We start from the raw sequence: 27,628 nt of genomic DNA, 5'->3' as shown, positions 1-27,628 counted from the left end.
TTTTTCTCGTAAAAAAACGATAATATTCCGACCGGGAAAGCGTGTATACGTACAAAGAGAGTGAAAATAAAAACATCTCGTGCCCTCGTGCACGCGCCTGAGTCTCAGAGTACTCTGACCAGCCACTATCCAAACGCGATAATGTGTTTCAGCCTGGGGCTGCCTCGATATCATTCAGCTTTTTTATTGACGAATGAATGCTTTAAATCGTTTTTTCCCCCCAATAACATTACAACAGATCTCTGGTACTTTATTTATATTTTACCTTTATTTAACTAGGCAAGTCAGTTAAGAACTAATTCTTATTTTCAATGACGGCCTAGGAACAGTGGGAGAACAACAGATTTTGTACCTTGTCAGCTCGGGGATTCGATTTTGCAACCTTTCGGTTATCAGTCCAACGCTCTAACCACTAGGCTACCTGCCGCCCCACTTATCATTGGTCTGAAAAATTATATTGTAATCAAACTGCACCTGTATGGCACACATAATATGCACGCAGAGCTTTCTCCTTACCTTATTTTTCTTGATCTCATGTATTTTCCACAACCAGTCAAATTTATTCCACACAGCTCACTTCCCCTTTATCTCATGCGCAAGCAGTAAACATTCCCCTGTGAATTTGTCACGTCCTCTGCATTCATTTCGCTGTCACGTGTAACTGTGTTCAGAGTGTGTTATAACCAATTTATTGATGCGATTATGATATTCTATAGGTCAGACCCTATTGGTCATGTGCATGCGATACATACATGTGTCACATAAAGAGAGGTAGGGTTGAGGGAATAGGGTATGTTTTTCCTTAGCAAATTTGGAAGTTTGGTAACAGAACTTTTCAGTCAGAAATGGCTGTAATTATGTTGTAGCTTCAGCAACACGGACAGCGCGATAAACACTGTTGATGTTCTGTGGTGGTAGCTGCAGAAGAGAGGAGAGAGACAATGGATGCTAGGCACAGTCACTCACTTTCTTTTTTTTGAACACATCGCAGAAAGTCTGAGCCACAATGAAATCAATAGCGGTTGGACTCCCTCTAGTCGTTTGTGTATCTTAATTATTTCATCAAACAGTTTGTGTAAAGCATCAGACAAAATCAGTGCATTTAGTTGATTTGATTTAAACACAGGATGCTGAAAAATAACACGTTTTAAAATTTCAACCAAGCGATTAGTCGAAAGAACAGACAACTCTTGGTAGACCAAGATTTGTCTTTGTAGGGGACAGCCCTAATACACACACATACAGGAATTCTTCTGCAGCAAAGAATGAATAAAGGTTTGTGGTAGCTTTGTTAGCTCCTAGCACTTATTTCACTATATCACTCTTTGGTTTTCCCACTCTCTTTATCCTCGATGCACAGGCAAACACACACATACACTTGTTATCCTTCTATATGTCAGGTGGGTGTTGTTGTTAGTGTTTTCCATTCGTCCATGAGAGATGGCAACGACCCATACTGAAATACCCAGTCGCTTTGGTTAGCCTCCCAGGACGTTGTTATCGTACCCACACACTTCTGCTCTACTCATGCTCACACATTACCCTTGCATACAGTTTTAATTACACAGTGCTTGAAAATGTTGTAATTTGTGCTGCTTTTATAAAGTCATGGTCAAATAATGCCACTAGACATAAGAGCTACATTAACCAAAATAGCTAGCAAGCCACTTTAGCCCCCTACTGTAGTAATGGATTTAAGCTAGCTGTTAGCATGGAGGGCTCAATTTTCTTGTTGCTGCCTCTCTCTTTCTGTCCCTCTCTCTTGCTCTGTCGCTCTCTCTCTCTCTCTTACACACACACACACACACACACACACACACACACACACACACACACACACACACACACACAGCTCCCAGCCCCATGGGAGTAGAGAGGGTTTCTGGGAGGTGGTAGACACAGCCTGAGGGAAGAAAAATACAAGATTAGCTTCAGGAAGCTAACCTCTATGTCACTAGGTGAAGGCCAACCCAGTTTTCTATGTAACCTGCTTGTTTATGTCTTGTTTATTTGTCATCCTTCACCTTTTATGACATTTCAAGCTTGACATGATGTATTTTCTCTGCCGTATAGGCCTATAACCAAGTAGGCCGGTTGAAGGCCTGTTCTCATAAAAAAATACTTAAAGGGATAGTTGGGGATTTTGGCATTGAGGCTCTTTATCTTCAGATGAACTTGTGGATACCATTTTTGCCTGTGCTTTCAGTTTAAAGGGAGTTGCTTTCTATCATTTGCGCAATTACTGTCACTGTCGTGTGTGTAGGTGTCAGGGAAGTCAGGCGCAGGAGAAAAAAACTTCATATACGCGGAGTAGTTTAATAACTTAAAGCCAACTCCAACAATAGAAATACATAAAAATCAAAATGGGTACACATACCCGTCGCACACATGAAATAACGAACACAATAACACAAAACAATCTCGGACAAGGACATGAGGGGAAACAGAGGGTTAAATACACAACAGGTAATGAATGGGATTGGAACCAGGTGTGAAAAGAAACAAGACAAAACCAATGGATAATGAAAAATGGATCAGTGATAGCTAGAAGACCGGTGACGTCGACCGCTGAGCACCACTCGAACAAGGAGGGGCATCGACTTCGGTAGAAGTCATGACAGTACCCCCCCCGATGCGCGGCTCCAGCAGTGCGTCGACACCGGCCTCGGGGACACCCTGGAGGACGAGGTGCAGGGCGATCCGGATGGAGACGATGGAACTCTCGCAGCAGGGAAGGATCTAAAACATCCTCCACCGGAACCCAGCATATCTCCTCCGGACCATACCCCTCCCAGTCCACGAGGTACTGAAAGCCCCTCGCCCGACGTCTCGAATCCAGGATGGATCTAACGGGGCCCCGTCAATGTCCAGAGGGGGCGGAGGAACCTCCCTCACCTCGGCCTCCTGGAGCGGGCCAGCCACCACCGGCCTGAGGAGAGAGACATGGAACGAGGGGTTAATGCGGTAATTGGGGGGAAGCTTTAACCTATAACATACCTCGTTCAATCTCCTCAGGACTTTAAACGGCCCCACAAACCGCGGACTCAGCATCCGGCAGTGTAGGCGGAGGGTCAATTTTCGGGTCGAGAGCCAGGCCCGCACTGGGACCTCACTGCGGTGACGGTCTGCGCCAACTTTCTGACGTCGTACGGCGCGCTGAAGGTGGAAGTGAGCGGCGTCCCAGGTCTCCTCCACGCGCCGGAACCAGTGGTCCACCGCAGGAGCCTCGGTCTGACTCTGATCCCAAGGGGCCAGAGCTGGTTGATACCCCAACACGCACTGAAAGGGAGAGAGGTTAGTGGAGGAGTGGCGGAGCGAGTTCTGAGCCATCTCTGCCCAGGGCACAAACGCCGGCCACTCCCCCGGCCGGTCCTGGCAATAAGACCTCAGAAACCTACCCACATCCTGGTTCACTCTCTCCACCTGCCCGTTACTTTCGGGGTGAAAACCTGAGGTAAGGCTGACCGAGACCCCCAGACGTTCCATGAACGCCTTCCAGACCCTTGACATGAACTGGGGGCCACGATCAGACACTATATCCTCAGGCACCCCATAGTGCCGAAAGACGTGGGTAAACAGACTCTCCGTAGTTTGTAGGGCCGTAGGGAGACCGGGCACAGGGAGGAGACGACAGGACTTAGAAAAGCGATCCACAACGACCAGGATCGTGGTGTTACCTTGTGAAGGTGGAAGATCGGTTATAAAATCCACCGACAAGTGCGACCACGGCCGTTGTGGAACGGGTAAGGGTTGTAACTTACCTCTGGGTAGGTGTCTAGGAGCCTTGCACTGGGCGCACACTGAGCAGGAGGAAACATAAACCCTCACGTCCTTAGCTAAGGTGGGCCACCAGTACCTCCCACTAAGACAGCACTTCGTCCGACCAATCCCAGGATGACCAGAGGAGGGTAACGTGTGAGCCCAGTAGATCAATCGGTCGCGGACAGCGGACGGAACGTACAGATGTCTGCCACCAGCTCCCATACTACCGGTGCCACCAAACGAGGCTGGGATGATGGGAGTGGGATCCATGGACCGCTCCTCTGTGTCATACAGCCGGGACAATGCGTCTGTCTTAACGTTCTGGGAACCTGGTCTGTAAGAGAGGGTAAACACAAAACGGGTGAAAAACATGGCCCACCTTGCCTGGCGAGGATTCAGTCTCCTCGCCTCCCTGATGTACTCCAGATTGAGGTGGTCAGTCCAGATGAGAAAAGGGTGTTTAGCCCCCTCAAGCCAGTGTCTCCACGCCTTCAAAGCCTTGACGATAGCCAACAGCTCCCGGTCCCCCACATCATACTTTCGCTCCGCCGGGCTGAGCTTCTTGGAGAAGAAGGCACAGGGGCGGAGCTTAGGTGGCGTACCTGAACGCTGAGAGAGCACAGCTCCTATCCCAGCCTCAGATGCGTCCACCTCCACTATGAATTGCAAAGACGGATCCGGATGAGCCAACACAGGAACCGAGGTAAACAGAGCCTACAGATTCCTAAAAGCCCTGTCCGCCCCAGCCGACCACCGTAAGCGCACCGGACCCCCCTTCAGCAGTGAGGTAATGAGAGTAGCTACCTGACCAAAACCCCAGATAACCCTCCGGTAGTAATTGGCAAACCCTAAAAATCGCTGCACCTCCTTCACCGTGGTGGGAGTCGGCCAATTACGCACAGCTGCAATGCGGTCACTCTCCATCTCCACTCCTGACGTAGATAGACGATATCCTAAGAAGGAGACGGACTGTTGAAAGTACAGGCATTTCACAGCCTTGACATACAGGTCATGCTCCAATAGGTGACCAAGCACTTTGCGCACCAGGGACACATGCTCGGCGCGTGTAGCGGAGTAAATCAGAATGTCATCGATATACACCACTACACCCTGCCCGTGCAGGTCCCAGAAAATCTTGTCTACAAAAGATTGGAAGACTGATGGAGCATTCTTTAACCCGTACGGCATGACAAGGTACTCATAATGCCCTGAGGTGGTACTAAATACTGTCTTCCACTCGTCTCCATCTCGGATACGCAACAGGTTGTACGCACTCCAGAGATCCAGTTTAGTGAAGAAGCGCGCACCGTGCATTAATTCAATCACCGGGGCGATCAGAGGTAGCGGGTAACTGTACCCCACTGTGATTTTATTGAGATCTCGATAATCAATGCACGGTCGCAGACCCCCATCCTTCTTCTTCACAAAAAAGAAACTCAAGGAGACGGGTGAGATGGAGGGCCGAATGTACCCCTGACGCAGGGATTCGGAGACATATGTCTCCATAGCCACTGTCTCCGCTTGCGACAGGGGATACACGTGACTCCTGGGAAGTGCAGCGTCTACCATGAGATTTATCGCACAATCCCCCTGTCGATGGTGTGGTAATTGAGTCGCCTTTTTTTACAGAATGCAAGAGCCAAATCGGCATAGTCGGGGGGGAATGCGCACGGTAGAGACCTGGTCTGTACTTTCCACCGTAGTAGCACCAACGGAAACCCCTACACACCTACCTGAGCACTCTGTGGCCAAGAAAAAGTGGGGTTATGACACATTAACCAGGGCAGACCCAGCACCATGGGATACGCAGGAGTGTCCATAAGGAAAATACAAATGTTTTCCTTGTGGCCCCCCTGCGTCACCATACTCAAAGGAGCTGTGGCTTCCCTGATTAATCCTGACCCTAATGGTCGACTATCTAAGGTGTGAACGGGGAAAGGCACATCCACTGGTACAATGGGGATCCCTAAACTATGAGCAAAAGCTTGATCAATAAAATTCCCAGCCGCGCCTGAATCTACTAGCACCTTATGCGGGGAAAAATCAATAAAAGTAGCAGACAAACATAAGTGCAACAGAGGGCTCTGGATAAGAATGATGCCTCCTCACCTGGGGTGGTGCCAGAGCACCCTGCCTGTTACCTCGACTCCCAGAGGAACCTACCCGACACCGACCAGCAGTGTGACCTCTGCGGCCACAGATGGTGGCGAGCGGGAACCTCCTCCGGTCTCCCTGTGCACCCCCTCTCCCAGTTTCCTGGGTCTAGTAGAGGGAGTGCGGGGGGATGGAACCACCAGACCCCGATCTGGACGTCCGCGAGCAGCCAGCAGGTTTTCCAGCCGGATGGACAGATCCACCAGCTGGTCGAGAGTGAGGGTGGTGTCTCTGCAGGCCAGCTCCCGACGGACGTCCTCACGCAGACTGCAGTGGTAATGGTCGATCAGGGCCCTGTGATTCCATCCCGCACCAGCTGCCAGGGTCCTGAATTCCAGAGCAAAATCCTGGACGCTCCTCGTCTCCTGCCTCAGATGGTAGAGGCGCTCACCCACCGCTCTGCCCTTGGGTGGATGGTCAAAGACTGCCCGAAAACGGCGGGTGAACTCCTCATAGTGGTCCAACGCCGAATCTCCTCCTTCACACATAGCGCTGGCCCACTCCAGGGCTCTCCCGGTGAGGCACGAGACGAGGGCGGAGCTCTTCTCACGGTCAGATGGAACTGGGTGGACCGTGGCCAGGAAAAGGTCTAGTCTGAGTAGGAAACCCTGGCAGGTGGCAGCACTTCCGTCCTACCCCTGAGGCATGGATAGATGGATGCCACCAGGATCAGGTTGGGAGGGGGTGCCCAGGGTAGACCCCAGTTGGGCTGGTGGAGGTGCTGGAAAAACTCCCTGTCTCTCCCAGCAGTCCATATCCTGGACAACGCGGTCCAGGGCGGCGCATAGATGGTGAAGCTTCTCCTCATTCTCCTGGACGCGCTCCTCCACCTTTATGTCTGGGGTATCCTCTCCTGCTGACTTCATATTTATGGTCCGAGATTCTGTCACTGTCGTGTGTGTAGGTGGCAGGGAAGTCAGGCGCAGGAGAAACAAACTTCATATACGCGGAGTAGTTTAATAACTTAAAACAAACTCCAACAATAGAAATACATAAAAATCTAAATGGGTACACATACCAGTCGCACACATGAAATAACGAACACAATAACACAAAACAATCTCGGACAAGGACATGAGGGGAAACAGAGGGTTACATACACAACAGGTAATGAATGGGATTGGAACCAGGTGTGAAAAGAAACAAGACAAAACCAATGGATAATGAAAAATGGATCAGTGATAGCTAGAAGACCGGTGACGTCGACCGCCGAGCACCACTCGAACAAGGAGGGGCATCGACTTTGGTAGAAGTCGTGACAATTACTGACTAGTTTCAGCACAATGACTGGAAGTCTATGGGAACAGCTAGCACGCTAACTGTTCCTGTAGACTGCTAGTCATTGTGCTAACGCTAGTTAGCATTTGCTCACTAAACTAGCTCCAACTTCCTTCATACTGGATGCCGAGACATAAATATGGTATCCACAAGTTCATCTTACTCTGGAGAAGGCCTCATTGATAAAATCCCCAACTATCCCTTTAACAGACAGCAATATAGTGAAAACAATATAAGATTGTGAGGAGAGTCGAAATTAGGTAGGAGTGTACTGGACAAGGAATATGTCTGCATCCTCAACAATATGGAGGATTCAAAGACAACAGGACAGCAATACCCAGAGTGTGTATGAAATGCACCCTATTCCCTATATAGTACTCTACTTTTAATCAGAGCCTTATGGATCTTTGTCAAAAGGAGTACACTACATACTGAATAGCCGTTGCAGATGTAGCCTTAGTCTTCATTCAGAATAATACATGATAATCATCCACAGCCATATCTCTCACACATATACCCAAATAGCTCTCTCTGGCTGGCAGGCTGTGTACTCGGTGGCTCGGCCCTCTGCTCTAGAAATAGGCAAGCCTGTAAAATTCCAGAGAGCCCGTTTTGGCAGGGGTGCCTTTGCTTTTGGCAACGGCCTCTTTCATTCTCATCTCCCCTTCTGTCACCGCAGTGGACACAGGCAGACACAAGCTGACACGGGGTAAGGAAATACCCCTTAAAGCTGCAATATGTAACTTTTTTGGGCAACCTGACCAAATTCACATAGAAATGCGAGTTATAGGTCTGTCATTCTAATTGAAAGGAAGTTTAAGAAGCGGTAGATCTGTTCTTTGTGTGCAATTTTTATGCTTCCCGTTATTAAGTTTCGTTTTTGCATCTTTTACTTTTGTTTTTTTACACCAACTTCAAACAGCTGAAAAGACAATATTTTTGGTTATCGAAAGTACATTTCACAGCGGTTTAGATGGTACATTGATTCTCTACACTATGCTTGTTTTGTCACATAAGCTGAAATTAGGCGAACTATTCGAATTTAAGGACCCAAAAAATGGCAGAGCGATTTATGCATAGTGCATCTTTAATGTGTCCACGTGCTTCCCGTCAGAAACAGTTTGTGCATGTATTATGACGTCATTTTGTGACGTTTTTGTTCGTTTTTGTCTTTGACAAGGGTTTTTTCGGCTGTTTGTGCACACAATTATTTTTGTTGTTGAGGCAAGTCGAAGTTTGGTAGCCTTCGTCGGTGATGGGTCAACAGTAGGGATTCTTCAATTAAGTGTTTGTTGTCATTTAATGAGAGAAGACTCGTTTTCATGCACATTTTTTTCATTTGAGAAATACAACACCAAACATCTTAGTTAGATGTAAAATTGCATGAGTAAGGTATAAAAAAAAAAAATTCTAAATGAGTTACAGATTTCTTGAGTAATCTTAGATTAATTCAGACTATTTTGAAGAGGTGTATACTGGCTACATCGTCTCAAGAGGAACAAACAGTACTATTGCCACTTTTTCCTTGTTTTTCAAGAGAAGGTCTTTTAAGGGAGTTTACGAGGCACAGACGTTCCGTTCACCTGGCAGAGTTCTGTTAGGAGCAAACCGAATCTAGTTTGCAGACGCCTTTAGCCCAACCAGGCCTCAGATATACAGGGCCCCAGGTCATGGCTGTCTTTTCAGACTACCTCCAGTGTGAATGCACACATCGTAACAAACACACAGAATAACACATACATACTCATACACAGACTGTGTGTGTCTCTAGAGATGGAAGGGCTTTGCGTGCCATATGGAGCTGCCTGCATCTTGCTGAGCTCGCTTGACGACAGCTGAACAGCTTGAGGCACACTGGAGGGGCAGGCCACACTCATTTAACCACACACATGCACATTTGACTTCCTCAAACAAAGAGGACGGGAAAGAATTGACACCATAGGACAGGGATCATCAACTAGATTCAGCTGAGGGTCGATTTTTGTCTAGAGCGGATGGTCCGGGGTCCGGAACATAATTACTAATCATTTGTAGACTGCAAATTGACCACACGAAGGCCAAACAATTATAATATTTGACTGAAACAATAATTTCAAACCTTACGTTTGTATACAATCACGTGTCTCTCTGTCATGCATGGGAATACATGGGAACAGATTTCCAAAATGAAAATCGCTTGGAGCTGATTTCCTGGTGTTTTACAGTCTTTTATATCCAACAATGAACATTTTAAAAAGTCATTAAACTTGGGGGTGCAAATAAAACTGCCCATGAGCCACCAGTTGTGGAGCCCTGCCATAGGACAAGGCTATCAATCAACACAATTCATAGTCAAATACTGAGTTTTCTTTTTGTCCTACTTCCAAGATAGTTTAATGATGCCCTTCTCCCCCTCCTATGTCTCTCTCTCTCTCTCTCTCTCTCTCTCTCTCTCTCTCTCTCTCTCTCTCACACACACACACATACACACATGCACACACACACACACACACAAACACACTCCCATAAACACTAGAAGAGAATCGTGACTGTAGTGCAGTGCAGGCCAAGTGTGATTAGAACTTGGATTCTGACCTGGTATTTCAGACCCCGGAGGTTTGGAAAGCGTTTTCAGTTTTTTTCCTTCAGTAAAACTGACAATGGGTAGCACTGAAAACAAGCATTCACCTCGAGCGCAACCTACCCTCCATTTATGCCCCTTTGAAAGCAAGCCAACCGGCTGTCTCCCTCGCGCTGAAACAAAAGAACGGCTGAATTCGTTAAACCCCCTTTCCAACACTGGAGCCCCCATTTTGTTTTTCAGTCCGGTGAATACCTTGAGGCAATCCTTCTACCTCCTGTACTCCAGGTGGTCCTACCTAACAACAAGCAACAGGCAAGACACCCCACTGAGTGCTTTTTAATTGAAGGGATTTATATCCCGAATGATTTTCATTGAAGGCAGTCCACTCGTTTTGGTTCGAACTGGCTGGGTACTAACTAGGCAGAGGCAAGACTGAGGCTGTGGCAGAGCTGGCACAATTCACTTTAGTGGAACAGACTTTACCAGATGAGACGAGATGCTTTCTGCTTTCTTTATTACTATAGTCTACCCATAAAGTGAACGCCTTGAAATATTAGCTCTTGAGCTAGTTCTTCATTATGCTCACTTAAAATAATCCTGTTGTGATATTGCAGATATAGATGCATTCCTAAATCATGGTCGTGATGAGGCACTTTTCCCTCCATTATTAATTGTAGCCGATAGCAACTGGCATTCAGACCTTGGTCGGCTGGGACAATGGTAACAGTAATGAAAAATGGATCCGTCTGTAATAAGTCTAGCTTGTGCCTCCCAGCAAGACTGTGTGTGTGTGTTTGTGTGTGGCATCGATCCATCTGATTGACCTGGATGTGGTTACACTGAGTGGTAGAGGACAAAGGACAAATGTGGGCTATATCGCTCTCTTTTTCTCTCTTCCAATCTCTGTCTTTATCTCGCTGGTTCTCTCTTTTGCTCACCCCTCTTCCTTTCTTATCTACTGCACTTTCTTTCTCTCTATTTCTCTCTCTTTTCCGCTTTTTTTCTGAGATGGCAGGTGAACAGTACACTCGCTCCCTCTCCCCACTCTGTCTCTCTCTCTGTGTGAGTTCTCTGGGTCATTCCAGTAACATGAGTGAGGCAGGGTCAATTGAGCATGGCTGATAGAGAGGGATTAGAGTAACGCTCCTTCAGCACTGCCCTGTCTCTCTTACCTGGACACCTGCAGGAACGCACCTCATTTGTTTCACTACTACGCCCCCCAAGGGCACGTTTGGGCCTGGGGAGTTTTATGGCGATGGTTGTGTGTGAGAGGGATAGAGTATGTGTGTGTCTGTGTGTGAGTGTGTGCGCACAGGTTGCCCTAGTGATGAGGAAGGGAGCTCTTTCTTTTATGTCCCTCATTTTCCATCTCTCTATCTGCGTGTATTCTTTGTAATGTGCTTTAAGCCGGGTGCACCTACATGGCTTTCAAAATTCTATCGCTGATCCTCTCACATTAAAAGACTGTATTTTCTGTGGGTTTTTTTGTCTTGCCAGCGTAGTGGTACGTACACTAAAGAATGTAGACCTCGTCTGGGACACACTAGAAGATTCTTCACCTGGTCGTGAGGATTCTTGATACCACGCTGTCTCGCGAAAACAATGATGTGATTCCATTTAAAGTAACTACAACGAGCTGTGGCTCAAAGCAACCTCAAATGTTTTCTGTCAGACGTTCACGTTGAAATATCTAGCCAACATTTTGAATTGAATAACATTGCTTGTGAACTTCAGAGCTGTAACGATTTGACACTTTGGCTTTGGTTAAAGGCGAGTTCAAACGCATATTAGTAGTAGTCATCGCTCCTGCTCGAGAGTCTATACATTCTGGGTTGATGCAAAACAACGTTGTCATCTCACTGGCTTCTTCTTTGGCGAGCTCTCATTGGTTATTGCTGACCTCCGTTCCCAAAACCTGTTGTTGCACATCTCACACTACATGAGCATTGCAGATCTTGTGCCGCTAAAATCAAACATCAGGACGTCTGGGTTTGCTCAAAGACGAAATCGGTAGCCCTCAGATTGCTTCTCCGATCTAAAAACTTGTATTGGACAGCTAAATTGGGGCCAAAATCATGTAGCGTACACCCGTCTTCAGTTAAAATGAATGAGTGTTAAGATAAAGGGATTTTAGAAGTCTCCTCAATTGCTCTGTCTCTCTCCCCACTAGGCACTGTTGATTTATATTTGTTTTACATTTGATTTACAACTGATTTACATTTGGTTGAGTTGTCAATTAATGTGAAATGAACATGAAATCAACAACACATTTCACCATATCATTGGATTTAGGTGAAAAGTTGGGTGAAAAAAAGCCGAAAATTCCCATATGTTGATAACTTTTAAAAAATCCAATCGGTTTTCCACATTGATTCAACGTCATCACATGACATTTTTGGGTTGAAATGACGTGGAAAAAACATTGATTCAACCAGTTTTTGCCCTTTCTCTTTTTCTCTACTCCTCTTTCTCTCCCTCTCTCTTTTTCTGTCCCTCTCTAACTATTGTCTGGTGCATTACAGCTCTCACCATGGCGCAGCAACAATCTCACTTTCCCAGCAGAAAGGCTGGCTATCGCAGTATTGGCAAAGTGCAAAGTGGCAACGCCAGAGAGCTTATTTATGAGCAAGGCATGGGGTTCCGAAATGCTTTTTCTAAAAGCAGTGTTATACCGCACCTCACCAGTGTCTTCCGATATTTTCCTACCCCCCAAAAAAAATCCAAACATCCTTGTGATATTTCCTTTCCAAGCCCTGTCCTTTGGGCCTAAACGAGGCAGGAATGGAATGTGTTGGCCCATGCTGTGAAGGAATGCTGTGTAGTATAAAAAAATAACCATTTAAGAGCTTTACCAGCTGCTTGACCCCTCAACTCTGACCCCTCTCTGAAACCTCTCAGTTGGCAACAGAGAAACCAAGGAGGTTTGAGGCTGAGGGGAGGTTAGGGAAGGTGGAGGGGGGTCTCAGGGGAGAAGAGAATGAACTGTGACTTTGAGAGTTACAACTAGGGGTGGTGTGTGTGTGTGTGTGTGTGTGTGTGTGTGTGTGTGTGTGTGTGTGTGTGTGTGTGTGTGTGTGTGTGTGTGTGTGTGTGTGTGTGTGTGTGTGTCTACACTAATTGGTGTGCATGTGCAGGTATGCACGTGGGTGTGTATGTGTGTGTGGACATGTTCATGCCTGCATGGTTTTATGACTTCACTACTGTGTGTGTGTATGTGTTCATGTGCATATGTGCCTGTGTGTGTGTGCGCATATTTGTGACAGTGTTTGGTTTTCGACCCTGGGCGACATTGTGGGGAACACTGGCGGTCTTCATGGCTCCTTACCCACGTGGCCCTGGGCTCCAACAATAACCTTGTGTCTGCCTCTCCAGCCAGCCTCGGCACCACCGCCCTTTACGACAGAGGAGGAGGAACACTGGACAACATAGCCTGTGTTTCCCCACATCTCTCCCTCCCTTGTTATGTAGGAATTCATTAACCCAGGCAATGCCATGGCCGCCCAACCCCTGAACCCCTGAACCTCCCTCCCCCCGCCCTCCCTGGCATCGCCACAAGCCAAGTTACACTCGGGTCATGCTACTCTCTTTCATTCGCTCTACCAATGCTAGTTCAGAATCCGAACTTTCCAGAAATCGCCCTACTTGTATATTCCGGACTCTCCGTGTCAGCCATTTTAGATTTCATCAACAATTTAGAAAGAGAAGATATCCAGGGATATATAGTCAGCTAAATGCTACAAGTGAAGGTTCCCCTTGGTTTGACTGCAGCTGCGGACGAGGGAGGCCCAGATCAGTTGTTTTCCTGGAATGGTGGGAGGAAATAGAGGAGAAGAAGGTGACAGGCAGCCACCAGCCTAACCTGACCATCTGTCTCTGCTCTTTTATAGAGCCTCGCTGGAGGCAGGAGACACGAGGACTACCCCCCTCTAACTACCCTTCAGCTGACACCTCAAATTAGGCTGTGGGTGAGTCCCAAATGGCACCCCGTTCCTTATATAGTGCACTACTTTTAACCAGAGCCCTACAGGCCCTATGGGCCCTGGTCGATAGTAGTGCACTATATAGGGAACATGGTACCATTCCATTTGGGATGTAGTCTGTGTTGTCTGTCTGTATACAACTCTAAGCACTATTCATTGCCATAACAGTTGCTGCTGTTAATAGCCAATGCCTATTATCACGCTGTCTCCCTATCATGCTATTATCAGGCCATATCAAGCCATTGCGTGCAATGCAAGAGAGATTTGAAACCGAGAGTATCAACAAACAATTACTTCCTGGGAATAGCCTAACTAGTACTGGAGAATTTGTCACGCTCCCGTTGACGTTGGTCCAAGTCTTCCTCATGAGTGTTAAAGACATGCTCCGGTACTTTGGTGAATAGTAAGTGTTTTTTTAAACCTTCCAGTTTGTGGCTAGATGTGTCAATGTGTTGTTCATACATGCATAATCTTATGACCAGAATTACTGTTTTACCAGAATTATCCACGAAATCCCTAGTTTGAAAGCAAATGTTTTCTGGAAGATGTGTGGCACCATTTTCCCTACATTTACCCCAACTTGGGCCAGCCCCTTAGTAATTAGAGTTTCAACCAATGAACTTCAGCCCCTCGCCATTTGAGTGACAGCTAGCAAGACGCACACACAGTAGAGCGTGAGAGAGAGCAATGACGTGGTGCACATATCTGCACATTTGTGAGGTAGTACACCATTTTCGGGAACCACTTTTGGCTGGTGGGCTACTTTCAGAACAACCCTCTAAAAAGTATTCAAACGTACCAGAGAATATCTTTAAAGGAAGTAATTGCATGTGTTGAGTCTCTCAGTTTCAAATCTCTCTGCCGCTAGCACGCACAGGCATTGAATGGAAATGGCAAGTGGCTTTTGTACAATCCTAAAATATTGATGCTGTAGAGTATAATAGAATAGAATAAAGTATTACAGTATAGAGAAGGAACACTTTATTGTCCACACACAGATAGGAAATTGACGTTGGCCTTACCTCATAAGACATACATGTAATTGTATTTATATCCTAACACGTATTTACTGTGTTACTCTGATATGAGTTTCTGCTGTGTAAAGGACCTCCTTGATAATCTTCCCCTATCTAGGTTACTAAGTGGTGCTCAAGCAAATCGCTGATGATTTGACCCAAATTGCTGACAAATTAGCAGGTTTATTTCTTTCAATTAATTTTGAACTTCGAAGAGATGGATGTCCTTGATTAACTAGTATTTAAATAGTTCTCTCTCTCTCTCAATTCAATTCAATTCAAGGGGCTTTATTGGCATGGGAAACATATGTTAACAATACCAAAGCAAGTGAAGTAGATAAAATACAAAAATGAACAGTAAACATTACACTCACATTACCCTCTCTCATAGAACCCTGGCCCCATTCAGGAAAATATAATTAAATCCTTTAGTTGATTCAGTGGTGTACAAAGACAGACCTGGACTCAAATACTATTTGAACTTATTCCGTCTGTATTTGATTGAGCTTGCCTGACTAATGGACCAATAGAATAGTCCCATAACTGCAAATGCCCACCCATCTGGCACTCTTGGCAGCCTGGAGAAAAAAAAAGTACTTGAAAAATGTCAAATAGTATTTGAACCCACAATGACTGTAATAGTAATGACACATGCATCTGTATTCACTGATAGACCGTGCAATTCGCTACATTTTTGCTTTCCTCGGTTCTGCCTGTAAATGGATGGGTGGCCTTGACACCTGGACCAGACACATAGGTCGATACGTCCCCACTCGGGTCGGGCCCGGCTGACACACTGCCATCCCAGGACCCGGTTACACCTAGCGGTGAATAAAGAGGGCCAAAGCTGGGCCGGAATACTAATGAACCAGGAAAGCAGGGATGCCGCTGTAACTGTCAGTTATAGTGACTGCCACAGTATTTGTGTCCCTGTGATAGGATAAATCTCACACACAAACATACACACACACGATCACATACATAAACATGTATGCACATACACACCCACACACACACCGACACATACTGTACGTACACACGCTCGCTCGCTCGCACACACACACACACACACACACACACACCAGGATTTATTTATACATATCAAGCGACCCCTATCACAATACCATTATTTGGAGTATTCTAATTCAGTGGTTCCCTAATTTTTCTGCCAGTTTCCCTTTTTTTAACATTTGAAACCTACTTGATTTTGTTTAATATGAGGGACCTACAAAAATGTAGTTGTTTTGAAGCTCATTTCCTTCAGTTCTACATAGTTTAACCTCTACGGGATCGATCCCCCCGCGGGACGATTTAGCTAACGTAGGCTAATGTGATTAGCATGAGGTTGTAAGTTACAAACAAAAAAATCCCAGGACATAGACATCTGTCTGATATGGGCAGGAAACTTAAATTATTGTTAATCTAACTGCATTACAGTGAAATAATAACATGAGGAGAGTGCACCATTATGAACTTGACAATGTATTAATAATTCAAATAGGCACATTTGGGCAGTCTTGATACAACATTTTGAACAGATATGCAATGATTCATTTGATCAGTCTAAAACTTTGCACGTACACTGCTGCCATCTAGTGGCCAAAATCTAAATTGTGCCTGGGCTAAAATAATTACATTATGGTCTTTGTGTTGCATTTGAAACAAAAAAGCATCTTTTTGGTTTGTATTATCTTTTACCAGATCTAATGTGTTATATTCTCCTACATTCATTTTACATTTCCACAAACTTCAAAGTGTTTCCGTTCAAGTGGAATCAAGAATATGCATATTCTTGCTTCAGGTCCTGAGCTACAGGCAGTTAGATTTGAGTATGTCATTTTAGGCGAAAATTTAAAAAAAGGGTTGGATCCTTAACTTAACAAAACTCATGACATCTTTTCGGCAGGCTATTTAATGATGATGATAATAATAATAATAATAATGGATAAGGACCCGATATCCCTCTTTTACAAAAAGTGAATAGATCAATTGATAGCGACAGAGTCACACATTGTAAAAGATTACTTCCCAAGCAAAGTCCAATTTCTTTGACATGTCGACTTTAGAATGTTGTAGCTCAGCTTCTGAATGTCATAGAGACAAAGATATCCCCAATCAGCGTAGTGTCTTTCTCTGGCATTTTACAGATTCTTTCTAGCCTAAAGCATCACGGATTTCTGTGTCGTTATAGAGAAGTATATACAATCACAGACATTTTTTTTTACCCCTCAAATCAAGGAAGGTCCCGTGAGCCCCCAGGAAGCTTTGGAGCACACAGATGGGGGGCGCAACCCCTGTGTGAGATTCTTTCTAGTTTCTCTCTCAGGCCAATTTCCCCTCCGTCTCACCTGCTTACCATAATCTCGTTGTGTCTTCCTTCTCTCCTTCCATCTCCTTCCCTCCATCTCCACCTCCATCCCTAACAGTCCCGTTGCCCTCTAAGTCTCGTTTTCTCTCTGGGCGGCTATCACTTTGAGAGTCATTCTTATGTCTGTCTGTCAGTCTTGGCAGGTTGCCGGTGCTTGACGTTACCCCTTTTGTTAAGGACTAAGGTGTCTCTGTATCCCCTGCCTCCTGCCATGACCGCTGCAGTGTGTTGTAATTAAATGTTACCCTTCTATAATGTGTCCTTCCTCGTTCCGCTGCCCGCCCAGGTGATGCGCGTAAGAGCTGGACGGTGACCTCTGCCCTTTGTGATGCTTGTAGGGTAGGGCGACTGGTGAGGAGAAAGCAGAACAGGCGAAGTAAGGATTTTCTCTTGGTGTCGGTGTCTCACCCTCTCTCTCTCCCTCCCTATCTCTCTCTCTCTCCCTCTCTCCTCCCTTCCCCCCCCCTCTCCCTCTCCCTCTCTCTGCTGCCAAACCAGCCTGTCATAGCAGGGTCAGTCAGAGAGACAGATAGTGTGCCCTCTGTCGTAGACAAAGTGGGCAGTAATAATGCCTACATTTAGGGGTCAGCTCTGCCCAATTCCACGCTGTCACTCTTGCAGACCTTGTGTGCTCAACCTCACTGAGGTTAAGTTAAGAGGGCAGCAAAAGCAGTTCTACCACTTTACTCAGGAATATAACAACTCTATGTCATATATACCTGCGTTTTTAGTCATCTAAGCAAAGCCTGTATGACAGAAATTAGACTTCTATCCACCTTCTGGCATATCAAAATGCAGGTTTAAGCATTTGGAACTACGAGCAACTGTCAGCCATTTTGTGTCCTCATTCACTCTGAGGGGAAGTGTTTTTATAGTCTCAGCAACAGTGAACCTCTTTCGTCTGGCTGTGGCAACAGGCAAAATCAAAGCAGAAAAGCCCTAACTCCCGATGAAAGCCCAAGGCCCCAGGAGCTGCTTGGAGGTTGGCTCGGCAGTGGCGCTGAGGTGTCAACCAGCGCTCCCCGCTGTCTGAATGCCACTTCTTTGGAGAGACCTGACACAAGAGCAAAGGCTCATGGGAAAGCTCCTCCGAGAAAGAGGGTTGTTGTCAGGCAAGGTTATATGGTATCTTTTAATGAGGTCACTAGAGTCAGTCTGTAGCACCCTACATATGTGAAGGACCTTCGTCCACCCAGGGTTCCAATGGCTATTGTCAATGGCTATTGTGCGGCAGATGGGTCACACGTTAGCGCCAGTGGCTAACGCTACAGCACAGCACAAGGATACGAGCCAATACAACTCTATAGCTGTAGTGTCGGCACTAAGCCACAACAAGACAGTGGGCTTGTAGGAGACATTTCCGTGAAGGTATTATGTCAATTTCAGTCAATCCACGTCGTGGTTGTTTTGCTGTCTGTACTGGAATTGGCGACACTGGGTGGTGTGTGGAGCATCGAGGGTTAATAGTCTGAGAAGGGCCTTCATAATGTGCAGGTTTAGCTGTGATGGAAGGATGAGGGATGGGGGGGAGTAGGAGACAGTGAGGAAGGAGGGAGAGAAGGAAGGGGGATAGACAGACACATAGGCACTGGCGTTTACAGTGATCCAATGCACATTAATACGATTCCCACTTAACATCTGGAATGAAAGCACACTTCTTAAGCATGCATGCTTATGAGGGAGGGAGGGAGGGAGGGAGGGAGAGAGGGAGAGAGAGGGAAAAGGGAAAACAGAGGGGGGATGAAGGAGGATGAGCCTGATGGGATTTTTAGCTGAGCCACACACGTGCGTGTGCAGGCGCATATGAAACACACCTATCCTTATGCTTCTTATTATGATCCGTCGCTCTGGATAAGAGCATCTGCTCAATGACCAAAACGCGAATACTGGCCTGTTTTGAAGAGGTACGCTATGTTTATGAACACTGCACAGTGCACAGTACGAGGAATTAGTCCAGAATGATGGATGGAGAGCAAATGAGTTACGACAGGAGGAGAAAAAGAGAGGAACAAGAGAGAGAGGAGAGCTTTGATACCTGGAAGCAGTAACTCACTGGGCACAGACTGGTTGAATCTACGTTGTTTCCACATCATTTCAATGAAATTACGCTGAACCAACGTGGACGAGACGTTGAATCGACGTCTGTTCCCCAGTGGGAAGTGTAGCATTTCTAGTCTTCAAAACAGATATTTGTCTGCGGCAGCCTCAAGCTTTACTACAGCTAAAGATGATCTATGCTATGGTCTGCATGAATCAAATAAAGACTCCTGAGCTAAATGCTAGCGAAATAGCAGTGGCGTGTGAAGCTCACACACTTAGCATACCACCCTGCATCCCACTGCTGGCTTGCTTCTGAAGCTAAGCAGGGTTGGTCCTGGTCAGTCCCTGGATGGGAGACCAGATGCTGCTGGAAGTGGTGTTGGAGGGCCAGTAGGAGGCAGTCTTTCCTCTGGTCTAAAAAAAACATCCCAAATGCCCCAGGGCAGTGACACTGTCCTGCGTAGGGTGCCGTCTTTCGGATGGGATGTTAAATGGGTGTCCTGACTCTCTGAGGTCATTAAAGATCCCATGGCACTTATTGTAGGGGTGTTAACCCTGGTGTCCTGGCTAAATTCCCAATCTGTCCAGCATACCATCATGGTCACCTAATCATCCCCAGCTTTACAAATGGCTCATTCCTCTCCCCTGTAACTATTCCCCAGGTTGTTGCTCTAAATGAGAACGTGTTCTCAGTCAACTTACCTGGTTAAATAATGGTCAAATTAAAGGTGATATTTTCATTGTTAACATAAATAGGGATGAGCACACACTAGACTTTAGGGAAGGCTGTACAAAAAGAGTGGAGTGTTACACTTGCTGAGAATTATCCCTATAGTCAGAGAAGTTTAAAAAGCATCAATCCAGTTTCAATTGGTTATTTTATCTCCAGACTATTTCGAAGAGCCTAGGAACTGTTTAAAAAAAAAAATCATTAAATAGATATCCTTTGTCTTTTAATCAGACAAAATCAGACATCAGTTTGTGCTATTCATTAGATGAGCCTATATAGCTCTTGATACTGTGTTGTTAAGTGGCCCTGTCAGACATTACGTCCCATTCGGTCCAATCAACAAGGTCTTCCTCCGTGCCTCATTGCATTTATTTGCATCACTTCACTTAATGGTTATATAGCCCCTTTCTCTGGCTGACAATGGGGAATTAGCTGTTGCTGTCTTATCCAGGATGCTTGTGTTTTCCTTGATAGAGTGGCATTCATATGGTAGTCTAGTCTCGACTCTTGAGTTCTTCTTTTCTGTCCCATTCAAAGGTCTGAACACACAATCAAGTATTTTTCTCAGAGCCCCACACACTGCTCCGCGTCTCCTACTACCCCCATCCTGACCATACAGTAAACTCACCCAAGACGCCACCACCACTCAACCAAACACACACACACACACACTCGTATTATCTTGGCCTCCACAGAGTGAGTTGCTGATGTAGACCCATCTCAGAGCCTCTCAGAGTCCCCATTATGGCAGGTCCATCTTCTGCTCAAGTGAACAACATACACACAACTACACTCTTTGTTACCCAGTTCTTTCTTTCTTTCTCTCTCTCTCTCTCTCTCTCTCTCTCTCCCTGCTACCCTTATCTTCGCCCGCACTGTCCCAGTCTAAGAAGGGTGGTTGTCCTGCACACCGCACACACACCCCCACACCCCACCCTGTTGCCCTGTCTGCAGTAGTCCCTGGAGAATCAACAGCCCCTGGGCTGTTTCATAATCACTCGGTGGCGTCGCTTTGAACCAGCTCAGCTAAGCTAGCATCCTGTTGCGCAAGGGGGGGGATCATGGATGGATATGGATGCTGCGCTGGAACAACATTTTCCACGGGGGGAGCTAAACTAGCACCGACATTGAACTTTATTCAGGACAAAAGGCCAAAGAAATGTGTTATTTCAAGCCGTACACATCAAAAGTAGCTGTCTCCCCGTGAGTTGGTTATCGGTGGTTAAGGCCGTGTGTGTGTGTACGTGTGTGCTGTGCACGGTAACCTGATGCAAGATCCGCTCATCTTGGAGAGACATGTTTTTCTGGCCCCTCGGGCGGAGAGATGTTGTTTTGTCTCATTAATGTTATTTCACATCTTTTCACAGTGATTGTGTGTGTGTGTGTGTGTGTGTGTGTGTGTGTGTGTGTGTGTGTGTGTGTGTGTGTGTGTGTGTGTGTGTGTGTGTGTGTGTGTGTGTGTGTGTGTGTGTGTGTACATCTCCATTTGTGTGTGTGTGTGTGTACATGCTTGAATGTATTTCCACGCTGTGCTTTGGCTCCTGCTCTCTCCCTGCCGGCTTTGACTTGGTCCTCCCCTTCTTCTCTTTACCCATAATTCTCGTCTCCAGACCGAGTCCAACATGTTAGCATCAATAATGCATGGTGAAGTGCTGGATTAGGAGGCTTTGCGTGTCAAAGAGAGCATCCCTGATTGCTACTGACTGCTGCAGAAACCCCAGAAACACAGCGACCCTCTTGGCTCTCCAAGGTGGTGTGAGGGAATGGGAGGCGTTGAGAGACAGGGAGAGTGAAACTTGGTCCAGTGGAGAAAGACACATATCTGAAATATGTGGGGAGTAGCGGTCTGTATTGGTCAGCTGTTGAGTGTGTGTGTTTGTTTCTGGATTTTATTAATACTGTATGTGATAGATTCTAGTCCGTCAGCGTGAAAAACAGGGACAAGAGCCTTCTGGAGATGGTTACAACGCTTACAAAGCTCGATAATATTTTCTTTTATTTCACCTTTATTTAACCAGGTAGGCCAGTTGAGAACATGTTCTCATTTACGACTGCGACCTGGCCAAGATAAAGCATCTCAGGCAGGACCCTGGATATCTTGCATTTAGCATGTTAACGGTTCTCAGACGCCTGGCCATTTGGACTCTTTCTAAGTCAGGGTTAGGCTATTGTGTAGCCAGTGAAAACATATACGTATAGGACAGTTGAAGTCAGCGCAATGTTAGTGTTAGCGGTTAGTGCTCATGTTGTTACAGTGTGAGTCAGACTGGTAGCCCAAATATGTCAATGAGCTAGCAATTTGCGCTCCTATCCCAATAAAACATAATACAAGCATATTTTGTGAAACGAGTTGCCAATACCGTCCTAATACAAGAAAAACCTTCCTGGAGCTACTCAAGGACAAATCTGAAACAAAGTGAAATGTGAGCGTTAGCCGCTAGCTAGCGATTAACGGTTTCCACTCCACCTGCGCTCGATGAAGCAGTTTGCTGCAAGGTTTTACCAATCGATGGGTGTGAGCATCACTTGACTGTGAAGCACTGTTCATCTCTCCTCCATCTCCGTGGGGGAAGCCGTGGCTACTCTTAGCAGAGCCCCTCCTCTCCTCTTCTCCCGGCGAGGTGCTAGTAGCCAGAGAAGTGCTGCGCTGCTGTGCTTCAACCACCCGACCATGAGTGTGTGAGTGTGATTCTCGTGTCTCTATGGACAGCTGCAAGTCTACACACATAGCTAGTCATTGTGGAGTCTTGATTTCTAGGTATTGTCTGGGTAGAGTTTTTGAGATATTATCGTTCTATTGTCCGTCTTTCATTTGAAGTGTGTGTGTGTGTGTGTGTGTGTGTGTGTGTGTGTGTGTGTGTGTGTGTGTGTGTGTGTGTGTGTGTGTGTGTGTGTGTGTGTGTGTGTGTGTGTGTGTGTGTGTGTGTGTGCACGTTTGTTCTCGTGTGAGCCTGTGTATGTGATCAGGTTGCTCAGGTGACGGTACTTCTCCACAACAATAGGCCATTTTGCATTGTAACCTGAGCCTGGAGGCAGAGAGCCAGCTCAGGGGGAGCGCAATAAATCACTACCCCACACAATGTCTACTTCCTATGGGCTTCAGACAGGCGAGGCTTAGCCTCCTGCTGGAGAGATCCAGAAACACGGTGCAATTCCTCCACTTCCCCCCCTCCACTGTTTACATCTAGAACAATAAGCCTGACATAGCAAACCATCCCCCTCCACACTTCCATACCCCCCCCCCCTCTCATTACCTCTCCCTATCCCTTTCTCTAACTGACATCACCTGCCCTGAAGAAAAAAAACAACAACACAAGACTGTTCGTCAACACAAATAAGAAAGACAAGCGGGAGGACGAGTGCTAGAAGCGTGTACTGAGAGTGTATGTGTGTGTGTGTGTTGAGCGATGAGCTCAGGTTCTGACGGCCCCCAGTCTTTGGCGCGGAGAGCCACAAAAGGCCCATTGTTGGAGTTAAGGAGCTCTGCCGACTCGACTCCTCCCCGGAGTGTGTGTGTGTGCTTACGTTGTGTGTACGTGTGTGTGTGTATGAGTCTCGAAGTGTGTGTGTGTATGAGTCTCGAAGTGTGTGTGTGTGTATGCGTGTGTGCCCGTGTGCCTGTCTGTGTGCGTGGGTGCGTTGGTATCTCCATGTGTGTATGTGTGTGTGGAGGGATGGGCCCTGCGGCTAGGCGGGTGAAGACTTGGCAGGCGGTGTGGCGTGGCGTCTGGGGTGCCGGGTTACACTGCAAGTATAGCTGCGGCCTGTCTGACTGGAGGTGTGTGTTGCAAAAACAATCCTCCCTCAAGCTACGTTCACGTGGCTGAAAGAAAAGAGACATCAGGGTTGTCCCATTGGAAGTGGAACACTGAGGATTTCTAATGGCATCTGATGCACAGGGAATGTTTTGTGGTCACACAGCAGTTGTGGATTGACCACATGAATGACTACACTAATGGGTAATCGGAAGAGGTGGTCAACCCAGTGGTAGTGGTTATTTTGATGTCTCCAAACATTTTAGAACCCCTCAGAACTAGTCTGGAACTTTTAGAACCTTCCAGTGACCTGGAACGCAGCTCCAAAATGGCAGTTGTTACCAAGCCCCATTCTGTCTACCAAGCACAGCATCTCAGTGTACACACACACACACACACACACACACACACCAGGTATTCGGCCTCCTCTCCATTCATGTCATGGATCCTGAAAAATCACTCATCTCTCTCCTCTCTCTCTCTCTCTCTCTCTCTCTTCCCCTCCATGTTCTCTTAATTCCTCCTCTTTTAATTAAAGTGTGTAACTGCGCTCGGGCATCAAACGTGGCAGACATATCAACGAGGGCCCACTTGCTGGGCGCTACCGCCGTGCGCACCCAGGGGATCCGTGCCAAATGGCGTCCTATCACCCTTACAGTGCACTTCTTTTGACCAGGGCCCGTAAGTCTCCGGTTAAAAGTAGTGCACTACGAAGGGTATAGGGTGCCCTTCGGGACACATGCGGGGATTAATGGCAATTTGACTAAAACAAAGACACGCTGTCTGAAATATCGTCGGGTACCCCCATAATTACACAATGTGCCGATAAGCAAATAATGACAAGATCGAGAGATAAATGCCCCAGCTAATTATGAGATGTGAAAAGCAGTTTATTAGGATAGGGGGAGAACAGCTCTGGAGACGGTTTACTGCTTCCTTGCCGCTCTCAGTCTATGTGACGGTGGTGTGTGTCTTGTCATAAATGCTGTCCATGCATATGAGCCTTGTGTTGTCTAGCTAGCACACAGCTGATAGGAACATGTATGGTAATGTATGCTCAACAGTGTGCATTTACTGACACAATGGTGACCTTCAGAGAGGCAGTAGAGGTTTGGAATGTATCCATTGTTGAACAGAGTAAAGATTCATGTGTTGTGTGTGACCGGGATGTGTGTGTTTGACATCACCCCAGGCTTTGAAGCAGACTCCCTTTTAAAACGCTTGAATGCTCAATTGGTGATATCCTAGCTCATCATCTCCTCTCTCCCTCTTCCTGCAGAGTGCCAAGACGTCCTGTGTGAAGACCCCAGCCTCCTTCTTGTGGGGCCTCGGCTCTCCAGCCAGGTCAAAAGTCGCCCCCGGAACAAGATGGCCGCCGGCGGTCCACCCTGCCTTTCTCTGCCGGCCCTGCTGCCCCTCTGCGCTCTGTTGCTCTGTTTGCTGTTCACTGGCTCCCATGCCCTATGTGAGTACTACTATAATATTTGTGTGTGTGTGGGTGGGTAAGTGGGTGGGTGGGTGGGTAAGGTATAGTTTGTGTGTGTGTGTGAGAGAACGTGTGTACAGTATGTCTTGAGGGCTATTCACACTGCTGAGCCGAACCGAGCCATTCTAAACCATGCTGTACTGAGCCGGCCTGATTATGCATCCACCATAGTTGCTGGAACCGGACTGAAAAGGACCATGTGAATAGAAAATACTTCAAAGTTTGGTTTTGGTGTGAGTACCTGTGCTGTGTGTTTTGGTCTTTCGTGCCCTTGTGGATTGTGCAGATGATTACGGGTCTCGTCCCGTGTGATAATCATTGTGCGCTGGTGTTATTTATTCGAGGTACTCCCCGCTCTTTTGTTTTGGGTTTCCACCTTGTGTTTTGTTACGTGTTTGTTTGGTCTTCGTGCCTTTACACGGCACGCCGTAATTTGGGCCTTAATTTTTTTTTTTTTACGATTACGCATTCCTGCGTCTGTCTCCCGAATCGTTGATACCAACGTGACACTACCTGTATGTCGTCCCATCTCTCACCATACAATGGCTTTGTCCCAAATGGCACCCAATTCACTATGAGCCCTGGTCAAAAGCACTGTACTACATAGGGAATAAGGTGCCATTTGTGACGTACCCCATAGCTCCTCCGATTTTCAATATCGTCGGCTCTCTTATCCCGAAACTCCCCGTTCGGATTTGTTCTGCACCATTTCTCCGCTAAGATGGATTTAGAGACGCATTAGGAAATCAAAACAAAGGGAGTGCAGAGAGAAATAAAAGAGGGAGAGATGGGGGGAGAGAACGAGGGAGAAGAGCGATGCTTTCTCGCTGTTCACAGTGTTTAAATCCAGTTGAGTCAGTGTACGGCTGGGAGGGTCTGTGGTGTGTGTGCGTAACTGCATGACAATGTGTCACATTCTGGTCTCTTCCTCCCTCCCTCTCCTCTTCCATATCCTTTCCTTTCCCCAATATTCTCCTAATCTCTTCTCTGTCTTTTTTTGTTGTTGCTTGTTTTGTTATGTGTATGTTTGAGCGTGCGTGCATGGTAACACAGTACGTGATAGAATGCATACAATCTCTACAGCGTATAGAGAGTTGTCTGACTATCTATTTACGATTGGTCCTTTGCTCTTTGTGTCTGCTGTTTTTGTTCTGTGGCCAGTGTCTGGAGTAGAGACTGATGGCACACTCACACCATAGGCTGATGTATATCTATCACTCCTCTTGTCTGGAATCAGTCCCTGTCTATCTACCCGTCTGTCCACAACTTGATCTATTGTTGCCTGTTCTCTCCTCCTTACTTCTTTCACCCTCTCATTCATTCACTCACTCACTTTGTTGAGTGTGTGCTGTTTAAATAGCTGGGAGAGAGGATCATGCGCACACAAAAACACACACACACACACACACTATCTGTCATGCACACACAACCATTATCTCTCCCTCACACACACATACAGTTGAAGTCGGAAGTTTCCGAAATCAAAAGAAATCAGGCAAGACCTCAGAAAAAAAATGATAGACCTCCACAAGTCTGGTTCATCCTTGGGAGCAATTTCCAAACGCCTGAAGGTACCACGTTCATCTGTACAAACAATAGTACGCAAGTATAAACACCATGGGGCCACACAGCCGTCATACCGCTCAAGAAGGAGACGCGTTCTGTCTCCTAGAGATTAATGTACTTTTGTGCGAAAGTGCAAATCAATCCCAGAACAACAGCAAATTACCTTTTGAAGATGCCGGAGGAAACAGGTACAAAAGTATTTATATCCACAGTAAGACGAGTCCTATATCGACATAACCTGAAAGGCCACTCAGCAAGGAAGAAGCCACTGCTCCAAAACCGCCATAAAAAAAAAGCCAGACTATGGTTTGCAACTGCACATGGGGACAAAGATCATACTTTTTGGAGAAATGTCCTCTGGTCTGATGAAACAAAAATAGGGTTAGGGTTTGGCCATAATGACCATCGTTATGTTTGGAGGAAAAAGGGGGAAGCTTGCAAGCCGAAGAACACCATCCCAACCATGAAGCACGGGGTGGCAGCATCATGTTGTGGGGGTGCTTTGCTGCAGGAGGAACTGGTGAACTTCACAAAATAGATGGCATCGTGAGGGAGGAAAATTATGTGGATATATTGAAGCAACATCTCAAGACATCAGTCATGAATTTAAAGCTTAATAACAAATGGGTCTTCCAAATTCCAATTTGTAAGTCCCTCTGGATAAGAGCGTCTGCTAAATGACTTAAATGTAATAAATGTAAATGTAAATGGACAATGACCCCAAGCATACTTTAAAAGTTGTGGCAAAATGGCTTAATGACAACAAAGTCAAGATATTGGAGTGGTCATCACAAAGCCCTGACCTCAAACCTATAGAAAATGTGTGGGTAGCACTGAAAAAGTGTGTGTGAGCAAGGAGGTCTACCAACCTGACTCAGTTACACCAGCTCTGTCAGGAGGAATGGGCCAAAATTCACCAGACTTATTGTG

General features: G+C 46.5%; 1 protein-coding gene across 32 annotated transcripts in view; it reads left to right on the top strand.

The window, feature by feature from the left end:
- The window catches only part of LOC106613507 (receptor-type tyrosine-protein phosphatase S), a 282,372-nt gene that overhangs the window by 102,610 nt on the left and 152,134 nt on the right, over window positions 1-27,628 (top strand). For 30 of the 32 annotated variants that reach the window (XM_014215826.2, XM_014215825.2, XM_045687319.1 and 27 more), the window contains one exon: window positions 24,926-25,111. In XM_014215826.2, the coding sequence (XP_014071301.1) occupies window positions 25,015-25,111 (97 nt within the window). In that variant the 5' untranslated portion in view covers window positions 24,926-25,014. Of the gene's footprint in view, window positions 1-7,877; window positions 7,904-13,644; window positions 13,723-24,925; window positions 25,112-27,628 lie in introns of those variants that run through there. The other 2 variants (XM_014215827.2, XM_014215829.2) reach the window with 2 other exon arrangements.

The sequence above is a fragment of the Salmo salar genome, chromosome ssa10, assembly GCF_905237065.1.
Source record: "Salmo salar chromosome ssa10, Ssal_v3.1, whole genome shotgun sequence".
Classification (NCBI taxonomy): domain Eukaryota; kingdom Metazoa; phylum Chordata; class Actinopteri; order Salmoniformes; family Salmonidae; genus Salmo; species Salmo salar.
This window is presented reverse-complemented; position numbering and strand designations above follow the sequence as displayed.